This window comes from Perca flavescens, chromosome 24, assembly GCF_004354835.1.
Source record: "Perca flavescens isolate YP-PL-M2 chromosome 24, PFLA_1.0, whole genome shotgun sequence".
NCBI lineage: Eukaryota > Metazoa > Chordata > Actinopteri > Perciformes > Percidae > Perca > Perca flavescens.
Window position 1 is genome coordinate 3,114,493 of NC_041354.1, and position 23,558 is coordinate 3,138,050.

Here is a 23,558-nt window from a genome sequence, read left to right on the forward strand (position 1 = left end):
ATTACAGTTAAGTGGATATATTTGACAAAACAAGACATTTGAAGGTGTGACGTCATTCACTTGGACATTTTATAAACTAAAGTACCAATAAAATAGTCGTGTGACAAAATAACCCTGATGACGTGATGACGTTGAACTGGAGGTGTAGAGTTTGAAAGATGTGGCCACTTACAAGGCAAGAAGCATCTAATAAAAAGATCCAATCAAGTTGCATTATGGGGAATGTAGGATCCACTGTTATTGGAGCTTGAGCAAAACTAAGCACTAAAACTCAGCTGCTGCTGCTTCTTTTTTGAACATTTTATTAATCTACCTAGCTCTCTGCGTCTCCTGAAATACTTTAACTTGTCCTGCTCTTGTGAGGAGCCATGATTTCCTCACCTGGAAGCGCAGAAGGTCCAGAACGATGCCTCTATTCTCTCCAACCCTGGAAACACAAAGCAAAACCAAGACGGTCACTTTATAATTAATAATTAAATCCAGGAAACAACTAAAAGAATAAAAAAAAAAACAGACACGAAAATAGTTTACAGTGGCCGTCATGTTGACAGTTGACCCAGGAGTGTGTGTGTGTGTGTGTGTGTGTGTGTGTGTGTATATATATCCAGTGTTGGTCTGTTTGCAGCCCCGGAGAAGACTCACACAGTTTGTAAAGGAAGAACATAAGCAGTAGAAAGCTTTTCCCAGAGCTGTCAGTCCCGGTTTGAGTCGGGGCTGCAGCTTCCCTCCACACAGTCCATCATCCCGTCTAGTTCAAAGACCCTCTAGCTGCAGGTCTTTGTCAAAGCCCGGTTGGATATCTTTTATGTTCAAGATGTAGGATTTCTTAGGACGACTTTGATTATTTATTTATTCCACTTCTCTTGTATGATAGTGCCAATATTTTACACGAAAGTGCTCAGCCTGCTATGAAATTCATGTTGCTTTATTGTAGCCCTTTTGCCTTTGAATTTGTTTTTGAAGCCTCCTCTCTCTCTCTCCCTCTCTCTCTTCCCCTCTCTCTCTCTCTTCTTCTCTCTCTCTCTCTTCCTCATCTAACTCGCTTCTTTGCGTTTCTGTTCTTGCAGCCCCGCACCACATCTTCCCCACCTTCCACACACCGATCCCGATTGACATGCGCCATCACGAAGGACGATACCACTACGAGCCTCATGCGCTGCACGCCATGCACGGGTAAGTGGCCTTTTTTTCTTCTTCTGGGTATATATTTTCTAAAGGGACTTCAACACGTCACAAGTCCGATTCTGAAGACACAGGTTCAAGTTAAAGCCGTCAGATCTTTTTGATGCAAATCTGTATTTCCTTTTCAGTTACTACTGAACAGCACAGAGCTTGTTTTTCTTTCTTAACTCTGGAGGATTCAAGTGTATGTTTGCAGGCGCTGATGAGAGCTGAGCGTTCGCCAACTTCAATATCAAAAGCAGATGACAACATGTTGACTTCCAAAGTGAATAATCAATGCTGGTTCTGAATTTCCCCTCTGCAGCCTCTTGTTTCCGTACAGTTTGATTATGTGGGCAAGCTTTACTGTTTGGGCTCCAAACGTCTGGGGATGAAAACAGTCTGATCCTTTAAGAAGTCTGAAGTTTGCTTACTAAGATCCAGACTCAGTTAGAAAAGTAAAAAGATCGTCTCTCTCTGAATAGCTGAGGTGCCCTGAGCCACTAAGCAAGGCAGTTTACCAGCTGGAATCTAAGAATGGGAAGTAATTGCAACAGTATTAAGAGAATCAGGTTTCTCCCAACATTTCCTTGGAACCTTGTTGAAGGTAAAGGTGCAGCGTTTACCTCCGTGGTGCATATATTATAGGACTGTCCTAGATTATAAAATTTTTGGAGCTTTATTTTCAAATTCTGGATTTTAAATTTTTTTAAGATTTAGTTTTTTGGGCTTTTCCGCCTTTAATGGACAGGACAGCTAGGTGAGAAAGGGGGAAGACATGCAGGAAATTGTCACAGGTCAGATTCAAACCCTGGACCTCTGCGTCGAGGCATAAACCTCTCAGTACATGTGCGCCTGCTCTACCACTGAACCAACCCGGCCGCAAATTCTGGATTTCTTTTACACATTTTTGGTTGAAAAATGCGAGGCGCACCACACTGCCTTTTTTGTTGAAGATGCCCCCATCAGACAGAGCAATGCAAGTAGCGGGTTTATTTTTCATTCTTGCCAGGCTACCAAATAATCACCCGTCCTCAGCCAACTGTTAAATAATCACAGTATCAAAAAAAAACTTATGGCTCATTTGCTGCCATGGGGGAGTTTCATTTAGAAATCCAGCTTGGTGTGGAACAAGGGGTTGTAAGAAGACACTACTTTATATTAAGGGTTCTTAAGCCAAAAAGGTTGGAAGCCACTGGTTTAATCTATAACAATGCATCATATTTCATAAATGGATCATATGTGTTTTGTTTGTAAAATCTTATTCTACAAAGTTGTAATTCCAGCGGTCAAATAACCAGAGAGGAGTAAACATGTTATATTTCCTCCTAAAAGGAAAGAGGATATAAAGCTAAGTACAGTATAAGTGTACTGTACTTAGTTATGTTCCACTTCTGTTGCTGGATAATAAAAAAGTAAAAGAGACATAAATCTCTGCCAGTTGGCTCGTATCAATCTGCTCGCTCCATTAGCGGCGATCGGCAAGGCCGGATCCATCACTGATGACATAATACAGCCAACCTGACTCCAGCACCTCTTTATATTCATTAATGGCTTGTTGTGGAGCTAATCTGTGTGGTGCAGGCCGCGTTGCCCCGAGCTAGCGCCATAATTAAACTCCCAGAGTATAGAGGTCACAGCAGCAGCGGTGGTGGTGAGTCTGGCTTCAATAAGAGATCCCATTTATTTTCCTGAGGGATATTCAGCTTGTGTTATACACAGCACTGAACACAATTCAACTTCACACATCTGTTATTTGTATCAGGAAACATTAGATCACGTTTGTTCTTGCTTTTAATGAAAAAAATTAACTTGAAGAGACTGTGAAAACATGTTGGAAACGGTCAAAAGGTTTAATTCTGTAGCTGTGCTCAGACAAAATCTGTCCTATTTTGGTCATAGTTTCTTTTTTGTTGCAGGATAATGCAGCTCGAAGTAAAGACTCATTTGAAAAGTGCATTAGGGAGCATTCAGCTTCAAAATCAGAGATATGAAACTGTGTCCGGTTGATTTAAATCTATATGTTCAGAACAGAGCTGCAAGTTATTTGAATTGTTGTTAGACATGCGTTTTTTAATTGATGATTTTAGAACAGTGATGTTAAGAGTGTAAACGAATGCAAAGATTTTTTATTAACAAACGTAAACTGAGCAGCTTGTTAAAGAACACATGTGAGAGGATCTGAGTCTGTGGCACACTTTGACACATCGAGGCTCCTGCACGAGTTCAAAGTTACTTTATCACAAAAGAAAAACTGGCGCCGGGACAAAAAAAAGTCAATAGAATTCTCCAAATAGTGCTCTTACATTTAGATTCCCAGATTTGATGGTGATGCATACTTCGCGCCTTGCGGAAGCAGGGCTATTCATCACGCCTGGCTGGAAGAGGGGCGGGCGGGGGAGAGGAGGGGAGGCTGTCCGCGGACTCGGCCACCTTGATTAATGTGATTTGATCTTGACAGTGGACCCCTAATTCATCAAGACCTTGATCTAGCTGTCGCTCCCCCCTGCCTGTGCCAAATTCACCTAATTACAGGAACATTGCGCAGCAAATTAAGTGCGGTGTCATTTGTCGCCTGGTGCGGCACTTTATTATCCGCTCGTGGCAGCGTGTCAGAGGTCCCCTCCTTGATTGTCTAACATGACATCTCTGCACCGGCCCCTTTATCATTGTTTGCATATACCGTAATGAGAGGGCTGGTTATTTTGTCATGCCTGTCATAAAAAGCTGCCATAGGGAAACCTCTTTTTTTCTTCTTTCACCGGATACTGAGGAGGGGTTTCTTCCCTGGCCTCACTGTCATTCGTTGGCGACAGAAGAGCGCAGGGGGAAACACTTCCTCCTCTGTGAAGGCGTCTCTGTGGACGGAGCGAGACTGGAAACTCCCAACATGTAAGAAGCTAAGATGTTAAGGGCCTGAAACTTTACAAACACAGCTAAGAGTGGACCAAACCTGCAGCTCCCCACAGGCACACATACACACTTTACATGCAGTTTAAAAACCTATTTATATTTGGGTTAAAGCAATACAGCTGTTTCTCAAACGCCAAGTAAACCACAGATAAAATCAGTGTTCTCATACTGGGTTAACAGACCTAGATAACTCCTTCAGTAACCGAGGGTGTATTACATTGACTGGGGCGGCTGTGGCTCGCCTGCCGATCGGAAGGTTGGTGGTTCCATCCCTGGCCCTGCAGTCCCATGTCGAAATGTCTTTGGGCAAGATACTGAACCCCGAGTTGCCCCCGATGCTGCTCCATTGGAGTGTAAATGTGTGTGAATGTTTATCTGATGAGCAGGTGGCACCTTGTATGGCAGCCTCGGCCACAGTGTATGAATGTGTGTGAATGGTTCCTGTATTATGTAAAAGCACTTTGAGTAGTCGTTAAGTCGTTACTAGAAAAGCACTATATAAACCCATTCAGTTCATGTCCACGCCAAAAAAGTTTCTAAGCTTTCAGGTTTACTTTCAGGTTTACGCTGAATCTGCAGTTGTGTTTCTCCCGCTGGCCCAGAGACTTTACAGCACAGGTTTTTAAGGCGCTTTTCTTGGCTTGAGGGAAGTTTTCAAATATAAAAATTCCATGGATTTAAAATTCAGAATAGACCTTAACCTGGGTCAGTTCGGGTTATGCGTCTATGCATGCTTCGTAGGTTATTACTGCCCCTCCCCACTCCGCTGCAGTGGGTTTTGACCCGGAAATAGAAGAGAGCAGTTGGAAGCAATGGCGCCAAAAACAGCCTATGCTTTTGTGCTGCGTATGCCCAGATACATGTTCAATTAAACTACCACAGATCAGTTAATGCACATTAAACCTGGAGCTATGTAGCTCCTGGAGTGCTCTTGATTTCAGAAACTTGAAGTCATCCTGACGTGTGAAACTCTCTCTGCTCTTCATACTTTATTTTCAACACAATCATCCCTGCGTCTGGACTTCATGCTACCATATTTTGGCAAAGAATCAAAGAAACAAGTTTGCAAAGTTTTTCAGATGAAACGTTTTGCACAAATGCATATAAAGAAATGGAAGAAAATGAAATCTCTCCATCCAGTTTTGAGGACAGAACAAAGTGCAGGATGAGATGATGAAATGACTTCTTAAGGAGGCCATGATTTGCAGCACCCTAATCTGTTTGTTTGTATGTAGGTCATTTCTCCCTCTGCATGAGAAGGAAGGAGTTCGGGGGATCCAGGTTGAGTGGGATGGGGGGGGTTGTTGCCTGTTAAGTTTGAGGCGTCCGCTTCACGTCGCAGCAGCAGCAGACTCATAAACCTACAGTGGATTCAGCCGCATGCTGGACGGCGTGATTTATCTAAATCAGAGCGCTCCCTGAGCCCGACACCGGAGACGAGACTCACTGTCACTGTAATTCATCTCTGGTGTCACAGAGAAACACACACACACACACACACACACACACACACACACACACACACACACACACACACACACACACAAAAATGCTCGTACAGCAGCTTAAACCAGACAGAAACACACTTTAGATGCATGTAGAGGAATGCTATGCAAACCTAGTAACACACTTCCATGTTCCTCACAGCTAACTTTAACTGAACGATTAATAATTTAAAGTAATTTATCACTTAAAATGCAAAAGTTTAAAGAGCTCCATTGTGAGGATTTGCAGCTTTTCTCTGTTTTAGATCATTAGAAAACTGTTTCACTTTGTTCAGATAAAATAAGCAGAAGCAGAAGATGCCATCTCGGCCTACGAACGTAACAAAATAAAAAAAAACATGAAGGATCAATTAGTACTTTCAGACCTATATATAGCAGAGCAATATCACACAAATGCCAAACTTTTTCATCTTCTGAAAGCAAAGACTTGGTGTTTGCCAAGATTTTCACTTCATAAACAGTGCTTAATATTTACAGCATCACAATAAAGTTACTCAAAATCTAACGCTGAACTCTCGACAACCAACAGCAAAGATCTACATTTCTATATTCTTGTGACTGAGCGTTTTAATGAGTCCCACACCTTATTAATGTTATTATATAATATAAAGTCTGTGCCATTAAAAACAAACGAAAATAAGGTAATGTCTGCTGTCGACTTCCTTTAAAGCTTTACACCAGTGAATACGTGTTTGAGACGTTCCATATGAGGCTCTGCTGTGATTCACTGAAGCCAGAAGAGTAGGTAGAGAACAGTGGCTTCATCAGAGCTGCTGCTGCTAAAACACAGAGACTGAACAACATTGTAAAGGTGCAGTTAAACAAAACTAGGAGCTAAAAGAGGCTGAAAGCTCTGCTCAGCTGCAGAGTCACAGGTCTGATCTGATACTTATATCTACATCGCAGCAAAAGATATGCAACATTAATTACATTTGCATCTGGCACATCTTATCTTTCACAAGCTACTTGAGCCAAATACAGAAGGCTCTGGTTCAAGACTCATATTATTATTATTATTATTATTATTATTATTCTATTGGTCAGCTCAAGAGAGAGAAGAGAAGACGTCTCACCTTAGTTTAAACTAGAGCTGCCAACTACTTTGATAATCAATTAATCAGTGTGAGTAATTTATTTAAGAAAAAAAGAGAAAGAAATGTTCTGATTCCAGCTTGTTAAATGTGAATATGTTTCTTCTCTCCTCTGTGACAGGAAACTGAATATCTTTGAGTTGTGGACACTGATCCAGATTTATCACCATTTTCTGACATTTTAGAGACCAAACAACTAATCCATTCATCTAGAAAATAATCCACAGATTAATCGACTATGAAAATTATAGTTCTTTGCAGCCCTAAATGCAGCATTAAGCACACAATGAACGTTGAACAAGTAATATTCTAATATGGGGGAAAAGTTACTTAACTATAACAACGTGCCAATCCTCCTCCACAGTAAAACAGTAAACACAATGCTAACAAGCGTCTAGGACAGACAGAAATCAACCCCCATGGGGCGACCTCTAGCTCACCCAGGGAGCGTGCACCCCATGTAGGCTGAGTCCTTTGCATTAGACCGGGTTTGAGTCCGACCTGTGGTCCCTTGCTGCGTGTCATTCCCCATCTCTCTCCCACAGCCCCCAAAACCAAATCTTAAAAAAAAAAAAAAAAAAAACCCCCCACCCTCTCTCTCGCCTCAGCCTGCTGCCCGGCGCCGGACCAGGATACGCTCCACAGGCCGAGCATTGTGTTCGCACAGAAAACTCGCCCGCAACCAGACACTTTCTGAATATCTGATCAGAGCAGCACGTGAAGACGGAAATATTTATACGCTTCAGACTGTGATTGTTGGAGGAGCTTGTTATCACAGTAAACAAAGATTCAAAGGCAGACAGAGCTCACCTGCAGGCGGATACATGAGGAGAGCATTAATATTTCACACACACTGTGGGGATGATTGTGTTTTTGGGTGCAAAATCAGAACTTTATCTTCTTCTTCTGAGAGTGAAAAACGTTGCCTCACTCGTGATGCAATCCAAATATCTGCCTGCGAGGTGATGAAGCCTTTGTTGGATGATGGAGAATGTGTATTTTTCATGAAGTAGCCAGGTAGTAGACACAGATCTGGAGATATAAGGGCTGAAACTTCTCTTTAACTCACTGTGTTTCAGACTCTACACGTAGATGTGGGAATACCGTCAGTAAACCAAACCTAAATATCTTAAACCCATCTGCAAACGTGCCCATTTTTAAACTAAATAAACCTGATTAAATATCCCTCTTTTAAAGACAGACGGAAAGAAAGTGACGCAGCTTTTAAAAAGGTGACAGCTTGGGTGCCCGGATAGCTCAGTTGGTAGAGTGGGCGCCCATATATAGAGGTTTACTTCTTGGCGCAGCGGGCCAGGGTTCGACTCCAACCTGCGGCCCTTTGCTGCATGTTATTCCCTCATCTCTCTCCTCTTTCATTTACTTCAGCTGTCCTGTCAATAAAGGCCTAAAGATGCCCAAAAATAAAAAAAAAAAAAAGGTGTCAGCTTTACGTTCTTTCATCAGGCTCGTCTTACAGATATCACGCTGGAGGATTGTTTTCTCCCAGTGAGCTAACACGATAAACGACACCGACAAACGCCCCGTGGGTACAAGCGTCACCTCGAGAGGCGTTTTGCTTCCCCCTCGTCTCCGTGACCCCGATCTCACCCCTTCCTCTGATTCTCTTACATCAAAAGCTCGACAGAGGAAGCGCGTTAGACGTGATCTCACTCTCAGCGCTGTCTGTGTACACACCGAGGTGGTGGCTCAGTTGTGCAGGATTTCTGGAGAGTGCTGATGACACAGCAGTTGAAGTGGAGATCTAAAGTCTGTTATCACAGCCTGATATATGTTTTGATACACTACATACCTGATACACTGTTGCACTGGGTGACACATACACCGTGCCGCTGCCACAAATACTCAGTAGAGCACCAGATGTGGATTAATCCGCTGCTGAAAATAGTCCCCAACAAATGCACTATTGAAACTATATTTCTGTGTTTTTAAAGATTGATGTTCTGTGTCCTGGCTGCTAAACATGATCAAACTCAGTCACGTTTCCTTTCTCTCCTCTCGTACAGCTCTGCAGGTTTTGCCGGCAGCCCCATCCTCTCCGATATCTCACTGATCCGCCTTTCACCTGCCGCCGTGGCTACCGGCGATTCCCCCTTCAGCCCACCTCACCCGTATGTCAACCCCCACATGGAGCACTACTTGCGCTCTGTGCACGGCAGCCCCACCCTCTCCATGATCTCGGCAGCCAGAGGACTCAGCCCTGCCGACTGTAAGTTCACACTTTATTTTTCAGTCACTGGAGTTGACCATTCAGCTCGAAAACCATCTGAATTTCACATCTGATCATTTCTAAGTTAATGTTTTCAGTTTAATCAAAGCAGGACCTCATACTTTTCACTGTATCTGTCTATAATAATTTTAGAATAAACCTAAAGCAGTGTGAATACATTATTGGAAAAGGTGTATTTTTTAGCAGGAAACCTGGTACTGAGCAGTGGGGGAAACCTTGACCTGCGCTCCCAGGTGCTTTAATACATATAGAAAGTCAGTGATGGCAAATACTTATGCACCCACCCCCCCCCCCCACCCCTGCACAAATTCACCAGGCAGCGATGACAACTCTTTCCTCAGCGCTGAATTACAATAACAGATTGGAGCGTGGTGGCGGGACGTGATATAAATCTTCTTTTACAGTCTGTCAGTGGTAATGTGGCAATGCTTTTAAACTTAAATAAGCGGCCACGCCTGAGATCTGGCCGCGATAAAGCCGTGCGAGAGAGAAAAAAGGACGGGGAGCCTATTTGCGGTGGAGGGAATGCAAATAGATGGTTGAAAGACGAGGCCTTGGGTTTGGAGATGGAGGCTTTTATGTGTTCCAGGTGACCTTTTCCCCACAAACCATCCACAACATCTGACATGGAAGTTAGTTTAACATGCTGTCATCACCTGGAGTTGTGGTTTTGGAATTAGTGTTTGATACTTTTTTTTTTTTCATCTGAGCTTGGTGCTTTTTCAGCTCTCCGTCACGGTCGTCCCCACAGAGTTGAATTTGATTATGAAAAACGCTGTGGCCTTTTTCTACCTCTGTCCTCATCATCCAGAAGTTTCTAAAAGGTGGAAATGTGATCCTGTAAGGGCAGCTACTTCAGCTATGAAGTCAGCACGAGCCCAGCGTCTGCTCTCTGTTAGGTCCAGAGACTTAATGTCGTCTGAAAGACAACACTTAGGGGACGAGGGCAGGAGGTAACGTTTGGTTTGCAGACCAAGGAGCGGACGCAGAAGAGAGGGGAAGTGATTCTGGAGGCGTAAAACTAATTCACATCAAACTCTTATTGGCTCTGACACTTTTAAAAGCGCTTTACTGGGTGCAGATGTGAACAGCCAGGTAAATTGAACACATTTCAAGGAAACACAGAGCTCACATTGATCCTGCAGCGTCTTTAGTAAAGAGATATTTTGCTCATGAGTCTGCGGAGACACTGAGGCCTGGAGGTGGGGGTGGGGTGGGAGCACCTACACGGGCCGTTGCACATCAGTGACCCCGCCCTGCTGGCCCCTCGGCCCATTCATGGATCTCCTCAGAATGAGGCGCGACAGACCAGGAATTCACCCCTTTCTTACTCCCCCCCTTTAGTTATTAACTCTTTCCCTGCATGCTTCTTAAAAGATCCTTTTATTGAAGAACATTTCCTGATATTATTTGAGCGTGAACCTCCTTTGAACTGTCTTTTATTTCTTTTTAAAAAGTGCTTTTTCTGTTCTTACCTACGTCGTAGAGGTTTTTATACACCAAATCTTTTTTCTTTTAAAAGAACCAATATTTTTATGGCTGGTCTGTTTTATTTTGCTGTTTTGTGACGCACTTTGTAACATGGATTTTGAAACGAAAAGATCCTTCCTAACTCACCAACCGTCTCCCCCCTCTCCCCCCGTCCACAGTGGCCCATGAGCATTTAAAGGAACGTGGGCTGTTTGGGCTCCCTCCTCCTCCCGGTGCGAGCCCGGCAGAGTATTACCACCTCATGGCCAGCCACCGGAGCCCCTACGGAGAGCTGCTCATGCAGGGGGCAGGGGCCGCCGCCGGGGCCCACCTGTCCGACTACATCACCCCCATCGACGGTGAGTAACTCTGAGAACAAACTCAGCTGTCAGAGATTTTTAGCCTCTTTCAGCTCCTAGTTTAGCACATTTACTGATTGCATTTTCTTTACTTTATCTCTGGCTTCCAAAACAACTCTAGACTGCAACTAACAAGCATTTTCCTTATTGTTTAATTAACTGATTATTTCCTTGATTGATCAGTAAATCGTCTAAAGTCTATAAAACACCAGAAAATGTAATAAAAATGTTTATTATGTTTACTCAAATGACAATTTGATATCTTCTTATTGCTTATTTTGTCTGGCAAATCTGAAGATTTGAGAAGCAACAAATATAGTGAAAAATATTTGCCTGAAAAAGAAATTGTTGCAGATAAATTTTCTGCCAATTGACTAATCAATCACTCAACTAATGGTTAAAACTTTACATTCAGAGAAAAGTTAAAGTGACTGAAAGTGAGCATCAGCTTTGGGTTTTTTCATTATTTGCTTTGCTCTCTTTCAGTGACATTTTGCAGGCGTTCCAGTCCAGAAAAACTTCAAAGACTGCTTTTTAAGTGTTGTAATTTATAAAAAGAGATTGTCCAAATTCTGTGTAAATTTTCCTGCCACAAACATGGACACTTTTATCAACTCTTTCTGCACGAGAGCCCGAGATACTGAAGATAACATCACTGCAGAAATAGACAAGACAAAACGCAGAAATAAGTAGTAAGTTTGTCCTGCATATGCATCAGTAAAGGACGCTAACATACAGTAGCTGCGTGTACCACGCTCAATGGGTTGCTTTGACATTGATTACGGAGAATGAAATTCCTATCAGGGCGTCGAGTCCAGGTGGATGATGAAACAAAGATCACAGGAGAGGCCTATGAATAAATAAGGCTTGTATACATTTTTCATGTCAGACAACTTCAAACGGCCTTCAGGTATCAGCCTCACAATATTTCTCCCTGCCGACCCTGAGCCAGCACTTTTACATAAACACCCAGTACTCATTGTGCCGCTGTGACATTTCCAGTGTACGCCATTGCTGGGCACATTCGGTTACAGCAGGTATACTTAAATAATAACGTAATAAATGCCTACTTTGATCCGGCGCTTCGCTACTGCACCTTAAAAGGGTAGCCATGTCTGAGAGGGAGACTGATAGTGGAAGGGAACTCCTGATGATGAACACCAGAGAGTCTGAGTGATGCTACGTGCCAGCTGCACTAATGTCTGCTCTCTGTGCTCTGCCAGTGAAGTGACACTTCCTGTTACTTTGGAACATCTATAGGTGCCCTTTGCTTTAAGTGCACACAAAGTAAATAAAAGGAAAAACTAGCATTTAAATCCAATATCTCCACAAACTGCACTCTTCTTCTTAACTGAAACTAAGTCCTCAGATGAGGCTGGTTGTTTGGTTTCTAAAATGTCAGAAAATGGTGAAAAATGGTGATCAGTGTTTCCGAAAGAAAGAACAAATATGATGTCCTCAAATTGTCTTGTTTGGTCCACAACTCAAAGATATTCAGTTTACTGTCACAGAGGAGAGAAGAAACTAGAAAATATTCACATTTAACAAGCTGACATCAGAGAAGTTTGCCTTTTTTTTCATAGAAAATGACTCAAACCGATTAATCGAAAAAATAGTTGGCGATTAATTGAATAGCTCTATCCTCAGACAAACTAAAGTCCTTAGTAACTTTTTAAAGTCAGAAGCAAAAAAGTCAGAATCTTTCAGCTCTCTTAGGAAGGTAAAAAACTACTTCATGTTCCAAAAATCAAACTGAATTGAGAAAACGCACCAACCATTAAGAGTCAGAGAAAAAATTGACCGCAGAGCTCAGCGGTTGAACAAGCGGCCAGCCTGGGTTAAAGTTATCCCTGCAGGTTGAGCAGACAGAGCGCAGGGTTGTGAATGAGCTCGCTGTGTTGTGGTGTCTGGGGCCAAACTTTTGCTGCAGGCTGCCAGCAGCGTGAGGCCGTCCAGCCCGGGCTCACTGAAGCTGTCATAACTGAGTTTCCAGCCGTCCCCAACACTGTGCAGGCGCTGAGGCCAAGACAAACGCAAAGCACGCTTGGCTCTGTCTCGCCAAAATGTCATTGTTAAGTTATTCACTGAAGCTGCTGGATGTGGCTGTGAGAAAAAACTTTACTTTACCTGCCAAGTGCACAAGCTGAGAACATTTAACTCCTCTACACATCCAGAGAAGAGGAAGGAAGTAAAGCTATATATTACTGCTATCGACCAGTTACCAAGTGTGATGCAGAACGTTAAAACGAAGCCACTGGTTTCGTTCCCTTTCACTTTTTTGTCAGTTTATCATTGTGCATCAAGTACAGTCCAAAGGCTAGAACAGTAAAATACACAAGAAGGGTTACCTCTAACCTGACCACGTTTTAACTCTGGGAACAGCTGTATTTTGTGCACAGCAATCCTACCCATCAGTCCCATAAGGTTCCAGTTAGAGACTAAAAGCCATTAACATATTCTTTGTACATTTTTACAATCATTCACCGAAAGATTCAAGCAGGGCTGCCTTGTTGCATGATCCAAATTTTCTCTAAAGTTTGTTGTTGTTTGCTGAAGCGAAGGGATTTTGACACACACAGAACGGAAAGCGAGACTGGTGCTGGGCGTCAGGTTTTATCCTGAAAATGTTGAGCCAGACTACTTTTACTGTAAATTAAGTCCTTAAAGTTCTTTTTTATTTGCACACCAAAACACAGCTACAAGTAACTATTTTAATTTATCATTCTTTTAGTTGCAGGAAAAGTTTCCCTTAGAAATAAATACAATGTTTTCATGCCATTTCTAAAGCACTCCTGCTTTCTTTGCAACTTATTATTCTTGTGTTGCTTGGGGAAAAGGTTGTCAGTCACGCAAAGTAATTATGACTGCATGCACAACCCAAAAAAACTCTGGTGTGGCCCTTTAAAACGCACCTTGCTCAAGAGCTCCTCATTGAAGGAGGACAGAGCATTTCCCCAAATGTTTCCCAGCAGCTGTGGCAACGTTTGAACCTGCAACCTTCTGGTTTCAAACAGTTCAGTTACATACGGACCACAGTGGCACCGAGAGCCTCGGGGGCTGCAGCGCACACACACACACACACACACACACACACACACACACACACACACACACACACACACACACACACACACACACACACACACACACACACACAATTCACTCTGCAAATCACTCCACACACACTCACACTGGCGGCTGCTGATATAAATCACAATGGAGGAGGCGGCTGGGGGGGAGGAGAGGTGGCGAGCGAGTCGAGTCGGGCTTTTCCATTGGTCCATTTATCAGGGGAAGTGGCACATTAATAAACACATCTCCCCAGAGATGAGAGGAAGTAACAGAGATGAATACGGCTGCTTCATCTGAGCAGCCGCTAACACCGCTAACAAAAAAACACACCTGGTCCTCTACACATGCCCCCCTCTTCCACCCTCTAACACCACCATCACCGTCAACCTGAGCTACATCTCAACTTTAGCTGCTTAAATGTCCAAATTAGCGTCCCATGACACCAGCCCCCCAAACAGTAATGTCTTTGGTAATAAACCTTCCGAGCTGAGACATCCCTGGAGAAACGAACGCTGATGTTTTTCTCTTCTGTGGATTTGTTATATCATCATTCAGATTCCATATGTCCCAGGATAAAAGTTGTCTCCCCTCCTCCACAAGTCTCAGAGCGCCAATTTCTAAACAGATAACATATGTTGGAGATTTGTACCCGAGGATATAGTTAGAAACAGCCTTTTAGCCCCCGTCATTAAGGACGGCAGGGAAAGCAAACAAAGCAGAATTAATCGGTCGGGAAGATGAGACGCGGAAGCTATACGACGGACAGTCTGTGACGGGAAATTTGATGCACGCCAGATGTGGTTTGGCTCCCAAACTGTTTGTATTAAAAGTGACCGGTAGGTTGTCATAATGTTGAGGGTGGCAGAGTTTACAGAGAATGACTGGGTGCACAAAGCTTTTGTATGTCTTAGTACTTCTCTTGAAAGTTCTCTGAGGAGTTTTCTTATAAACAAAAATGCTGAATGTCCACATTTCCTCATAAAACCCTTAAAAAGAATATTTTGAAACCTGCACTCCGCTTTTGTTTTTAAGCAAGCAAGCAGTCTTTTTCCTCTGTCCTACATTTCTTGGCACATTTACAGTTTGAAAACAGGGATAACCCCCACTTTTTATTTGATCTACATGGTCAGTATTTGAGGTAAACTAGTCAGCAACTCACAAAATGTTTCTAGCAGAGATAACATGTCCTGGTTTTGATGCAACAACCACAGGTGCTTAAGTGGATGCATCAAAAGATTCAATTTATATATAAATAGCCTATAAACTGCAAGAAGACTATGACATTAATATATTAAGTAAATCCATTCGATCAGTGCATCGGTCCAAACAACCAGTGTATCATCAGATATGTACAGATCCGAGACAAAGTAATGCAGCTGACGCTAAAGCACATTGACAGACATTCCTATTAGGGCTGTAACTGAATCAAGAATTACCAATTGACTCTAAAGCTAGTCCACATGTACACAAGTATTTTTTCCCCTCCTTCGTTCTAAAAAAAAAAAATAATACTATCCACACATACACTAGTTTAAAAAGCTCAGTTAAAACGAAAATGCAAAAACACATTGAAGTCAAGAGTCAAAAAAGACATGGGGCGTCTTGGTGGCTCGCCTGGATTTGCTGCATGTCATCCCCCTCCCTCTCCCACTTCCCTGCCTTCAGCTGTCCTATCTAATAGAGGCTCGTTCTAGTGAGCTGCTTCTCCTTAAGGTTCCTCGATCACGCTCAAACCTAGGAATGACTGCCTTTTCTTTTAGTGCTACAAATTCATGCCCTGCAAAACTATTTAAAAATGACTGCTCTTCCTACTCTTGGTATGTTTACAACTATAATTTCTGAATTTTAAACATCTCATTACATAACAGTTTAAGCTGAATTCCTTGTTCTTTTAGTATTTCACTTCATTTTATTCACTTTGTGTTTATTTTTTTTCTCTTGTACGTCGTCACTGTAAATGCGGGCAACCTCAGTGTCTCATGAGTTGAAATAAAGGTAATTGAATTGAAATTTCCAAAAGATCCATTTTCAGTGACCTAAAAGATAGTTTGACCTAAAATGAGCCTCATTAGCATAACTGATCAACAAGTATAAAGAAAATCACTCAGAGTGGCTTTGTAGGTCAGAAGCTGTCCCTGAATGCTTTTGTGGAGCTAATTCATTAATTGGTTAATTGGCAAAACACATTTTGATGCACAAATTTGTAATTTCACAAAGCAGAAATACCAAATTCAGATTGTCAAATCTGCTGATTGAGTCCGTTTTATATCTTTGAGTTTTGATCAACAATCATCACAGTTTTTGGACATTTTATAGATGTATTTATTAGAAAGAAATCCAGTGCAACAACACTAACAAACAGAAAGTTCTGCGCAGTCTTCTCTGTTTAGATTTCAAGTCCTTGTCTGAATTTACATTTTAGAGCGGAGATCGATCGGATCGCTCTGCATACATTTCCCCGCAGTTGAAATCAATTCTCTGTAAATTGCCCTCATTTAACATCATGAAGTGCAAACCCAGACTGTGTGATGTTTATCTGAAGTAATTACGGGGAATTATTGTGGGGAAGATTGATTAGTTATGTCTGAATCTTAATGGGGTCGCCATATGTGGGCAGATGTCAGAGCGCCACTGGCTTTAATGCAGACGAGTTTTTGGAACAAAGACTGAAGTGTGTTGCTCAAAAGTACATCAGCAGCAAGGATGCTAGTTAAAGGACAGTTTTTAATGTGGAAGTCTTAGTTTTCCTCAGAATTAAACTGGAGTCTTTTCTGTCTGTATTTGAGTCCTTAAAACTTTTATTGTCTTAAAACAAGTGAAAGTCTGTGCTAAAGTAAAACAAACTGCAATGCACAATGTTTTGGGATATTAATTAATCACTTAATCTATATTCTGCATAATGATGGTGCAGTTATCTGCACAAAGTGTCTTTTTCTGGTTTCACTTGTTCATTTATTTAAAGAAAGTTAAGTTTTAGGACTCAAATGTAGACAGAAATGTTTTGATTCTTCTCTGTAAATGGACCAAAAACTAAAGCTCTCTCGACTGTTCTGTTAAAATTTCTCATTTCTTTTCTTTTCTTTTCCTGGGTTTCCTGCTGCTGTGTGTTCCCCATCGTGCCTCCATGAGACTCGATAATATCCTATGCCAGGCTCAGTTTCCATCACCATGAACAGACTGTTTACTGTATTAGCTGTGAATCAATCTCCGGCACTTATTGATAGGGTTGTTCTGTGTCCGTGGGGTGTGAGTGTCACGGAGAGGCTGTGGCGGCATCCATCACACCGGCTGGAGCTCGGCGCCTCGATCCTGAAATAACGCAAGTAAAGTGACACGATGAGGCGATGAGTGGCTCTTCAGGAACGATTCCTTCAGACTGAGAGTATTTAGAGTCTCACCGGGGAGGAGGGGGACAGTATGGAGGATGTGCAGCATTTATCACCTCTGTCATATTAACACCAGGTATCTGTGGAGACCTTTGTGCAGCAGGTATTTTAACCTTTTAACCTGAGAACTTTCACAGAAAGACAGTCATTTCCTGTTTTTATCAAACAAACAGGAGAAAACAGTGCAGTGGTTGGGGACTATTTTCAGCGGTGGATGAATCCACATTTGGCACTGTAGCAGCAGAGAAAAAGCCAAATAAGTTGTGTCTCCTATTAAAGCGGACTCACCTGTGTGTCCACAGTGTCGCGGTTCTCCAGCCCCAGACTGACGCCCAGGCTGAGCAGGAAGAGGGCTCTGTCCATCTCGCCGCTGTCGGACGCCAGCATCGACCTCCAGACCATGATCCGCACCTCGCCCAACTCGCTGGTCGCCTACATCAACAACTCGCGCTCCAGCTCGGCCGCCAGCAGCTCCTACGGACACCTGTCGGTCGGAGGACTCAGGTAACTCACCTGAAGAGACAACGGGACCCAAACACAGTGCTCGTTTGTTGTTTTTTTCCCACACATCCTCTGACTTTAGCAGTCATTTAGTCTCATATTCATCTTTAAAAGACTGATTTAAGATTAAAAGGCTCAAACTTTATTCTTAATCATCCCATACACACAGTACAATGTAGTGAAATTCTATTAGTGCATTTTACCCATCCTAAGTATTAGGAGCCATGGACAGCTATACATACAGCATCCGGGGAGCAACTTGGGGTTCAGTGTCTTGCTCAGGGACACTTTGACATGTGGCCGGAGGAGCCTGGGACTGATCCAACCTTGTGATTGAGGGGCAACCACTTAACCTCCGAGCCACAGCCACCCCCAATATTTACACCCCTATTTGCTTCCTGCAGCTTCTTTCTTTCTCTACTTTTCTTCTACCTTCCATTCTTCCCTCTTTCCTTTTTTTACCTCCTCATGTGGCTTCCTACCCCTTGCTTTCTCACCTAATCCCAGTGTGTCACAAATATGTCAATCTGACGATCATGTTTTTGCCCCTTGCAGCCCCTCCTTCCCGTTCCCTCATCCCATCAACCCCATGGCCTACCAGCAGCTCCTCTCGCAGCAGCGGGGGCTCAGCGCCTTCGGACACACTCCACCTCTCATCCAGCCTCCGCCTTCCTACTCCAGCCGCCAGCCGGGCCTCGGCCTCTCCTCCCTGCCAGCCTCCGCCCACAACAGCGAACTGCCGTCTAAGGTACAAAGACATTTCGTTTTTTAAGATTATCTTGTACTCAAATCCTGTCTTGTCTCGTGTCAAGATACAGGTATCTATTGTGGATTTATATTAGAAACGGGTTAAAATATCCTGAACTTGAATGGACTGACATTATCTACGATATTTTCAAGATGGAAAGGATTACTTTTGCTTTGGGACTGCAACAGGGAACTTTTTTGAAAAGATGGAAAAGGATGGATAACGTGTGTCACACCAATACGACCATCATTTGTCTAAAGTGGTCCTTTTTGTTTTCTTTTATTTTCCCTCTGTAGAGGGCTTTATGTGTCATTGAGGTTTACCCCAACACGTTTGTTTGTTCAGGTCCTGTTCTTATTTTATTATATTTAAAAATGGTTGTGTGTATATAATACAGTATGAATGCCTAATGGATCCTTGCTCACTTTTCTGAGCCTGTGATACTTTTCTGGGGGCTATTAATGTACATGTACAGATGGCTTAATGAGTAGTATGATAGGTATTATCATTGACTGTAATGTATGGACCTGGTAAATCATAATAATAAAAAAAAGAATTAAAAAAATAAAAAATAAATAACCTGAACTTTCTCAAGACAACCTTTTAGGATTCAAATAAAGACAGAAATGGAAGATATCTTTGTGTTTCTGGAGCATTTACAGGTTCATGTTCATGTGGTTCAGAGGTTTAAAATAAATGAGGTTTGTGTGGAGGAATCAGCGCTCTCATTTTAAATCACGTCATTTCTCTGCGGAGTTTGGCTGAAGGAAATTCCCCCTTTTTGGTCTGCAGGTATTTCTCATTGAAACAACTATTTAGCCAAGCTGGAATTTATCTGCAACTGTTTGTTCTCACAGTGGAACTTTGTTTCTCCATCACATTTTTTGACGTCAGCCGAATCATCACAGTAAACTGCTATTTTGATGTGCGGTGTCAGCACGTGTAATCAGTGTGTGCAGCGCCCCCTCAGAGGTAAACGTTTAAGAGGGGGACCCATCATTTCCTTCCACCCACACAGTCCCAACTTGGTTTTTACCTCTGATTCTGTCAGCTAGTGGAGTCATCTGTGCCTGAATTCAGAAATGTTTGTGAAAGGTCAACAAGTGCATGGGGAAGGGGAGATCATCGGACCTGTTTCTGCTTGTTGATTTTCATGGAATAGTTAAATCAATTAACAACAAACGAAGGACAAGTAATGGCTTATTGGTTATTTGGAAGACTAAGATTATCACTGGACTTTTTCTGTTTGATTTGGAGTGATTTTATTGAAGATACTGATTATTTTATGCTCAACTTTACTTTCTTAAAGATTTGGATACTGACTCTTGTTTCCTCTCCTCAGAACCATGGTGACGACTTGGCCGTCAGCAGCACAGTCGACCCCATGATCACCAAAAGGTCAAAGGTCAAGACTGAAGCAGAGGGGTTGAGGCCGATGTCTCCTTGCTCACCGGTATGAAAATAAATAACCTAACCTACATTACAGATTCAAATAAATCCGGTTTTATTTTTTTATACTCTTAGTTTTTGCAGCATCATTAGTGCAGCAGGACAGTTTGGATCTTTAACTACGGTACACCTTCACCGTAACATATTTATTATATAATTTTATCCTTTAAAAAAAAAAAAAAATATCTGTCACTTTTTAAAGGAAGTCTAGTACGTAATTTTAGACGTTAAATTATTATTTTTCTTTACACAATGAAATGATTGTCATGTTAGAAATAAGACTAGTAGCAATTGGCTGATGAAGACTGAAACATTCAGAGTGAGGACATTTTTCAAAGTGGGGACTTTGTGGACTTATTTGGAAAGAGGACGTTTTAAAACATGAAGACACTTCGCAAGATCAGTAAGAACTTTCTGGACATGTTTCTCAAGACAGGGGCGTTTTAGGAGAGTCAACACATTTTGGAAAAGTGAGGACAGTCTTTCGATAGTCAGGGTGTTTTGGAAAGTTGGGATATTATTTGGGAAGAGAGGACTTCCCAAAAAATGTTTGAAAAGTTATGATTAGGAATTTTGTGTGGACATTTCTTGAAATATCAAGACATTTTTGGAAAGTCGGATTATTTGAAAAGAGTTGGAAAGTCAAAAAATTGTCCAAAGAAAGTACAGTTTATGACAAAAGTCAGGTTGTATATGAAACTTTGCGTGATATTTGGAAATTTCTTGACATTTTTTGGAAAGTCAAAAACATTGTCTAGAGAAAGGACAGATATTTATTATTATTATGATATTTTGATAATTCAAACCGTTTTGTAAAGTCAGGACATTTTTGGATAATGAGGTGGGGGCATTTTAAAAAGTGATGACCTCCTCTTTGTCTCTTCTCACTACTCGTTCCCTGCGTCCTGATCCATGGTGTGACTCGTGGCCCCTGGGGGCCACAGCCTCCCGTGACCCTCTTGTAAAAGGCGTCTGGGATAAAGAAAAACTCCACATGATAAGAGCTTTGCATCCATTCGTTGCTCCGCTCCTCTCTCCCGCTCCCTGGCCACTGTAAACTGTGCCAGAGCACTTCATTTTCATGAAATATTGGCCGGGCTTTATTGTCATCTGAGGAGCCTTTTTCTCTTTCTTTTGACAAATTTGCGGCTCCTCTCCGATAGCGAGGCAGGTTTGGGCTTGATGATGGGACAAACATGCTTGGGGCCACCAGTGGGGCAGAGACAAACATGCTGCAGTCAGCACGTTGTGTGTGTGTGTGTGTGTGTGTGTGTGTGTGTGTGTGTGTGTCTTTGTGTTGGTGGAGGTGTACAGGAAGCCGGGTGGGACTAGCGGTGTGTCAGTTTCTGCATGTGTGCTCTCGTACAAATCTTTCTTTGTGAAGACAATTTCAGTTTGAGACACTGAGCGTGAGGATTTTTCTGTCAGTAAAATGGACTTTATGGAAAAGTAAGGAAATCATTAGAAAGTTAGAACTTTTTTAGGAAGTGAGTATGTTTTTAAAAAGTGAGGACATTTTTAGAAAGTTGTAAAACTTGAGGGTATTGAGAATATTTTTTAGAGATTGAGGACATTTTGGACTGTTGGGTTGACGTTTGGAAAGTCAGGATAACATAAATGTAGACTGAGGACATTTTCGAGAAAGTCAGAATATTTTGGAAAGTTTCCCCAAAATTTGGGAAGATAAACACACCTTTAAATGTGAAGACATTTTTGTGAAAGCAAAAACTTTTTTTTCAGTTGTGAGGGATAATTTTGGAAACTTGGGAAATATTTCTTGAAAAAAATTTAGCAAAGTAAGGCCATTTCTTCTGCTCCTCATTTTCTAAAGGGTTTTTGAGGGTTAAGAATTGGATTAGGTTAAACGATTAGCGGCAGGTTTGAGTGTCCTCAGTTATAGTCACTTCTGAGGTTTTGCAGTAATGCAGCAAATAGCCTACTTTTTTTGGGCAGATATGTAGTTTAAGCAAGAAGTGTAAAGAAGTGTCCTGACCTGCAGTGTGACTTTGAGACCTGTGATGGTCTTCTTTGCTCTGAAACAGACACACGCAGAGGTTCACGCTGCCTAATTACAAGGGAACCAGGAGCTGTAAACACACGTCACGGGTGTGTGTTTGTGGTGGACGTTGTCAAAACAAACCTTATCCAACCTCTTTAACTTCAGTTGTGCATGATGGACTTCAATCTATAATTTTCTGTGTCTGGTTATATCAGGTAAAACATATGAACAAACAGTTGAATATGACTCCTAACAGCCGCTGTAAACTGTTCCACATGTGCCTGGTGCAAACACGCCCTTAGAAGTAGAAAAGTGTATGCAATTCCTTTTTGGAATATTTAGAAAATGTTTGGGTTCTCCACAGAACCATCACGGCAGCTTGTTGGACTTGAAGGACGACATGGATCGGGACGATTGTAAGCAGGAGCCCGAGGCCATCTACGAAACCAACTGCCACTGGGAGGGCTGCAGCAAGGAGTACGACACCCAGGACCAGCTGGTCCATGTAAGTGTCTGTCTGTCTACGACTGCTTAAAACACACAAATACAAACTCACACTACCAGATAAAACCTTCCACAAAACAAACAAAATTCTGCTGCTCGTGACGGTCTCCCGCTCAAATTTCATGACTGCACAGACACTAGAAGAGACGCAAACCAGACGCTTGCCAGGATGCTAGTGCTCGTCAGTTTTGGAGTTCATCAGCATGTAATAGCGAGACGGTTTAGGTGAACAGGTTTGCAACATTATTCAGGTGTCTGATAACCTGTCTAAGCTCGTCTTTGACTCCTCAACAACAAAGACCCTCTAAAAATGTTATTATTATTATTTATTACGGGGTATACGTTATTTAGTTTTTCCTACATGATACAGCTCACAGTTTACATATCTTACAGAAAGTGTATATTAACATGAGCACTGTATAAAGATATGTTAAGATATGTTGCTTCATAACTCTGCACTGGGAAAATATTACCTGCATCACAGCTTTCTGATCCTATTTTGTATATTCTTTGTTAGACAGCCTCTCTTAATTCTCACCACTTGAAGACCAAAAATCAAGCACCAATGAATTGTAAACTTTTCCGATGCAAGGATAACCTTAAGTTGAGATTCATAGCTTTTTCTAGTAAGTGGACAGTGAGTAAAGACTACGTCCTCAAACTACTGTTCTAAAAGTCAAGACTGAACTCGGAGCAGACACTTGATACCTGGAAACTAATGCTCCGTTTACATTTAATTCTTGCAGATGCACGTTTAGAGCCATTTGTTTGAGGCCGAGTCAGATTTTTTCTCTCCATCACAACAAGCAGGGTCTTGGTTAAAAGGGTCTTAAGCATTCCACACTTCCAGTGAAGCAAAGAGAGAAAAGACGGAGCGGGGTGAGGGGATTAGTGAGGGTGAGGGAACTCGCCGACACCTCGGTGAGAACTTAGACTGGCTCTTAAAGCTGCTATGTGTGGCATCTTTAAACATCAGTGTTTCATTGTCAAAATCATTTTGATGCTTTGAAGTGATTCCTGTAAACAAATGAGACTGTGGTCAAGATAGTTGCCAGCAGTATTGTTACAGTGCTATTGTTTTCTCCAAATCAAGACCACATTTCACATAAACTCCATTACTCCCTTTCCTCTCCTTGGCAGAGCTCCACTAGG

The 23,558-nt window shown here is 42.2% G+C and overlaps 1 protein-coding gene across 1 annotated transcript in view; it reads left to right on the forward strand.

The window, feature by feature from the left end:
* Positions 1-23,558, forward strand: part of LOC114551254 (zinc finger protein GLI2) — a 67,525-nt gene that overhangs the window by 35,384 nt on the left and 8,583 nt on the right. The window contains exons 4-10 of the mRNA XM_028572425.1: positions 1,068-1,173; positions 8,695-8,897; positions 10,568-10,747; positions 17,508-17,709; positions 18,262-18,454; positions 19,764-19,907; positions 22,267-22,407. Coding sequence (XP_028428226.1) covers positions 1,068-1,173; positions 8,695-8,897; positions 10,568-10,747; positions 17,508-17,709; positions 18,262-18,454; positions 19,764-19,907; positions 22,267-22,407 — 1,169 coding nt within the window. The remainder of the gene's footprint in view (positions 1-1,067; positions 1,174-8,694; positions 8,898-10,567; positions 10,748-17,507; positions 17,710-18,261; positions 18,455-19,763; positions 19,908-22,266; positions 22,408-23,558) is intronic.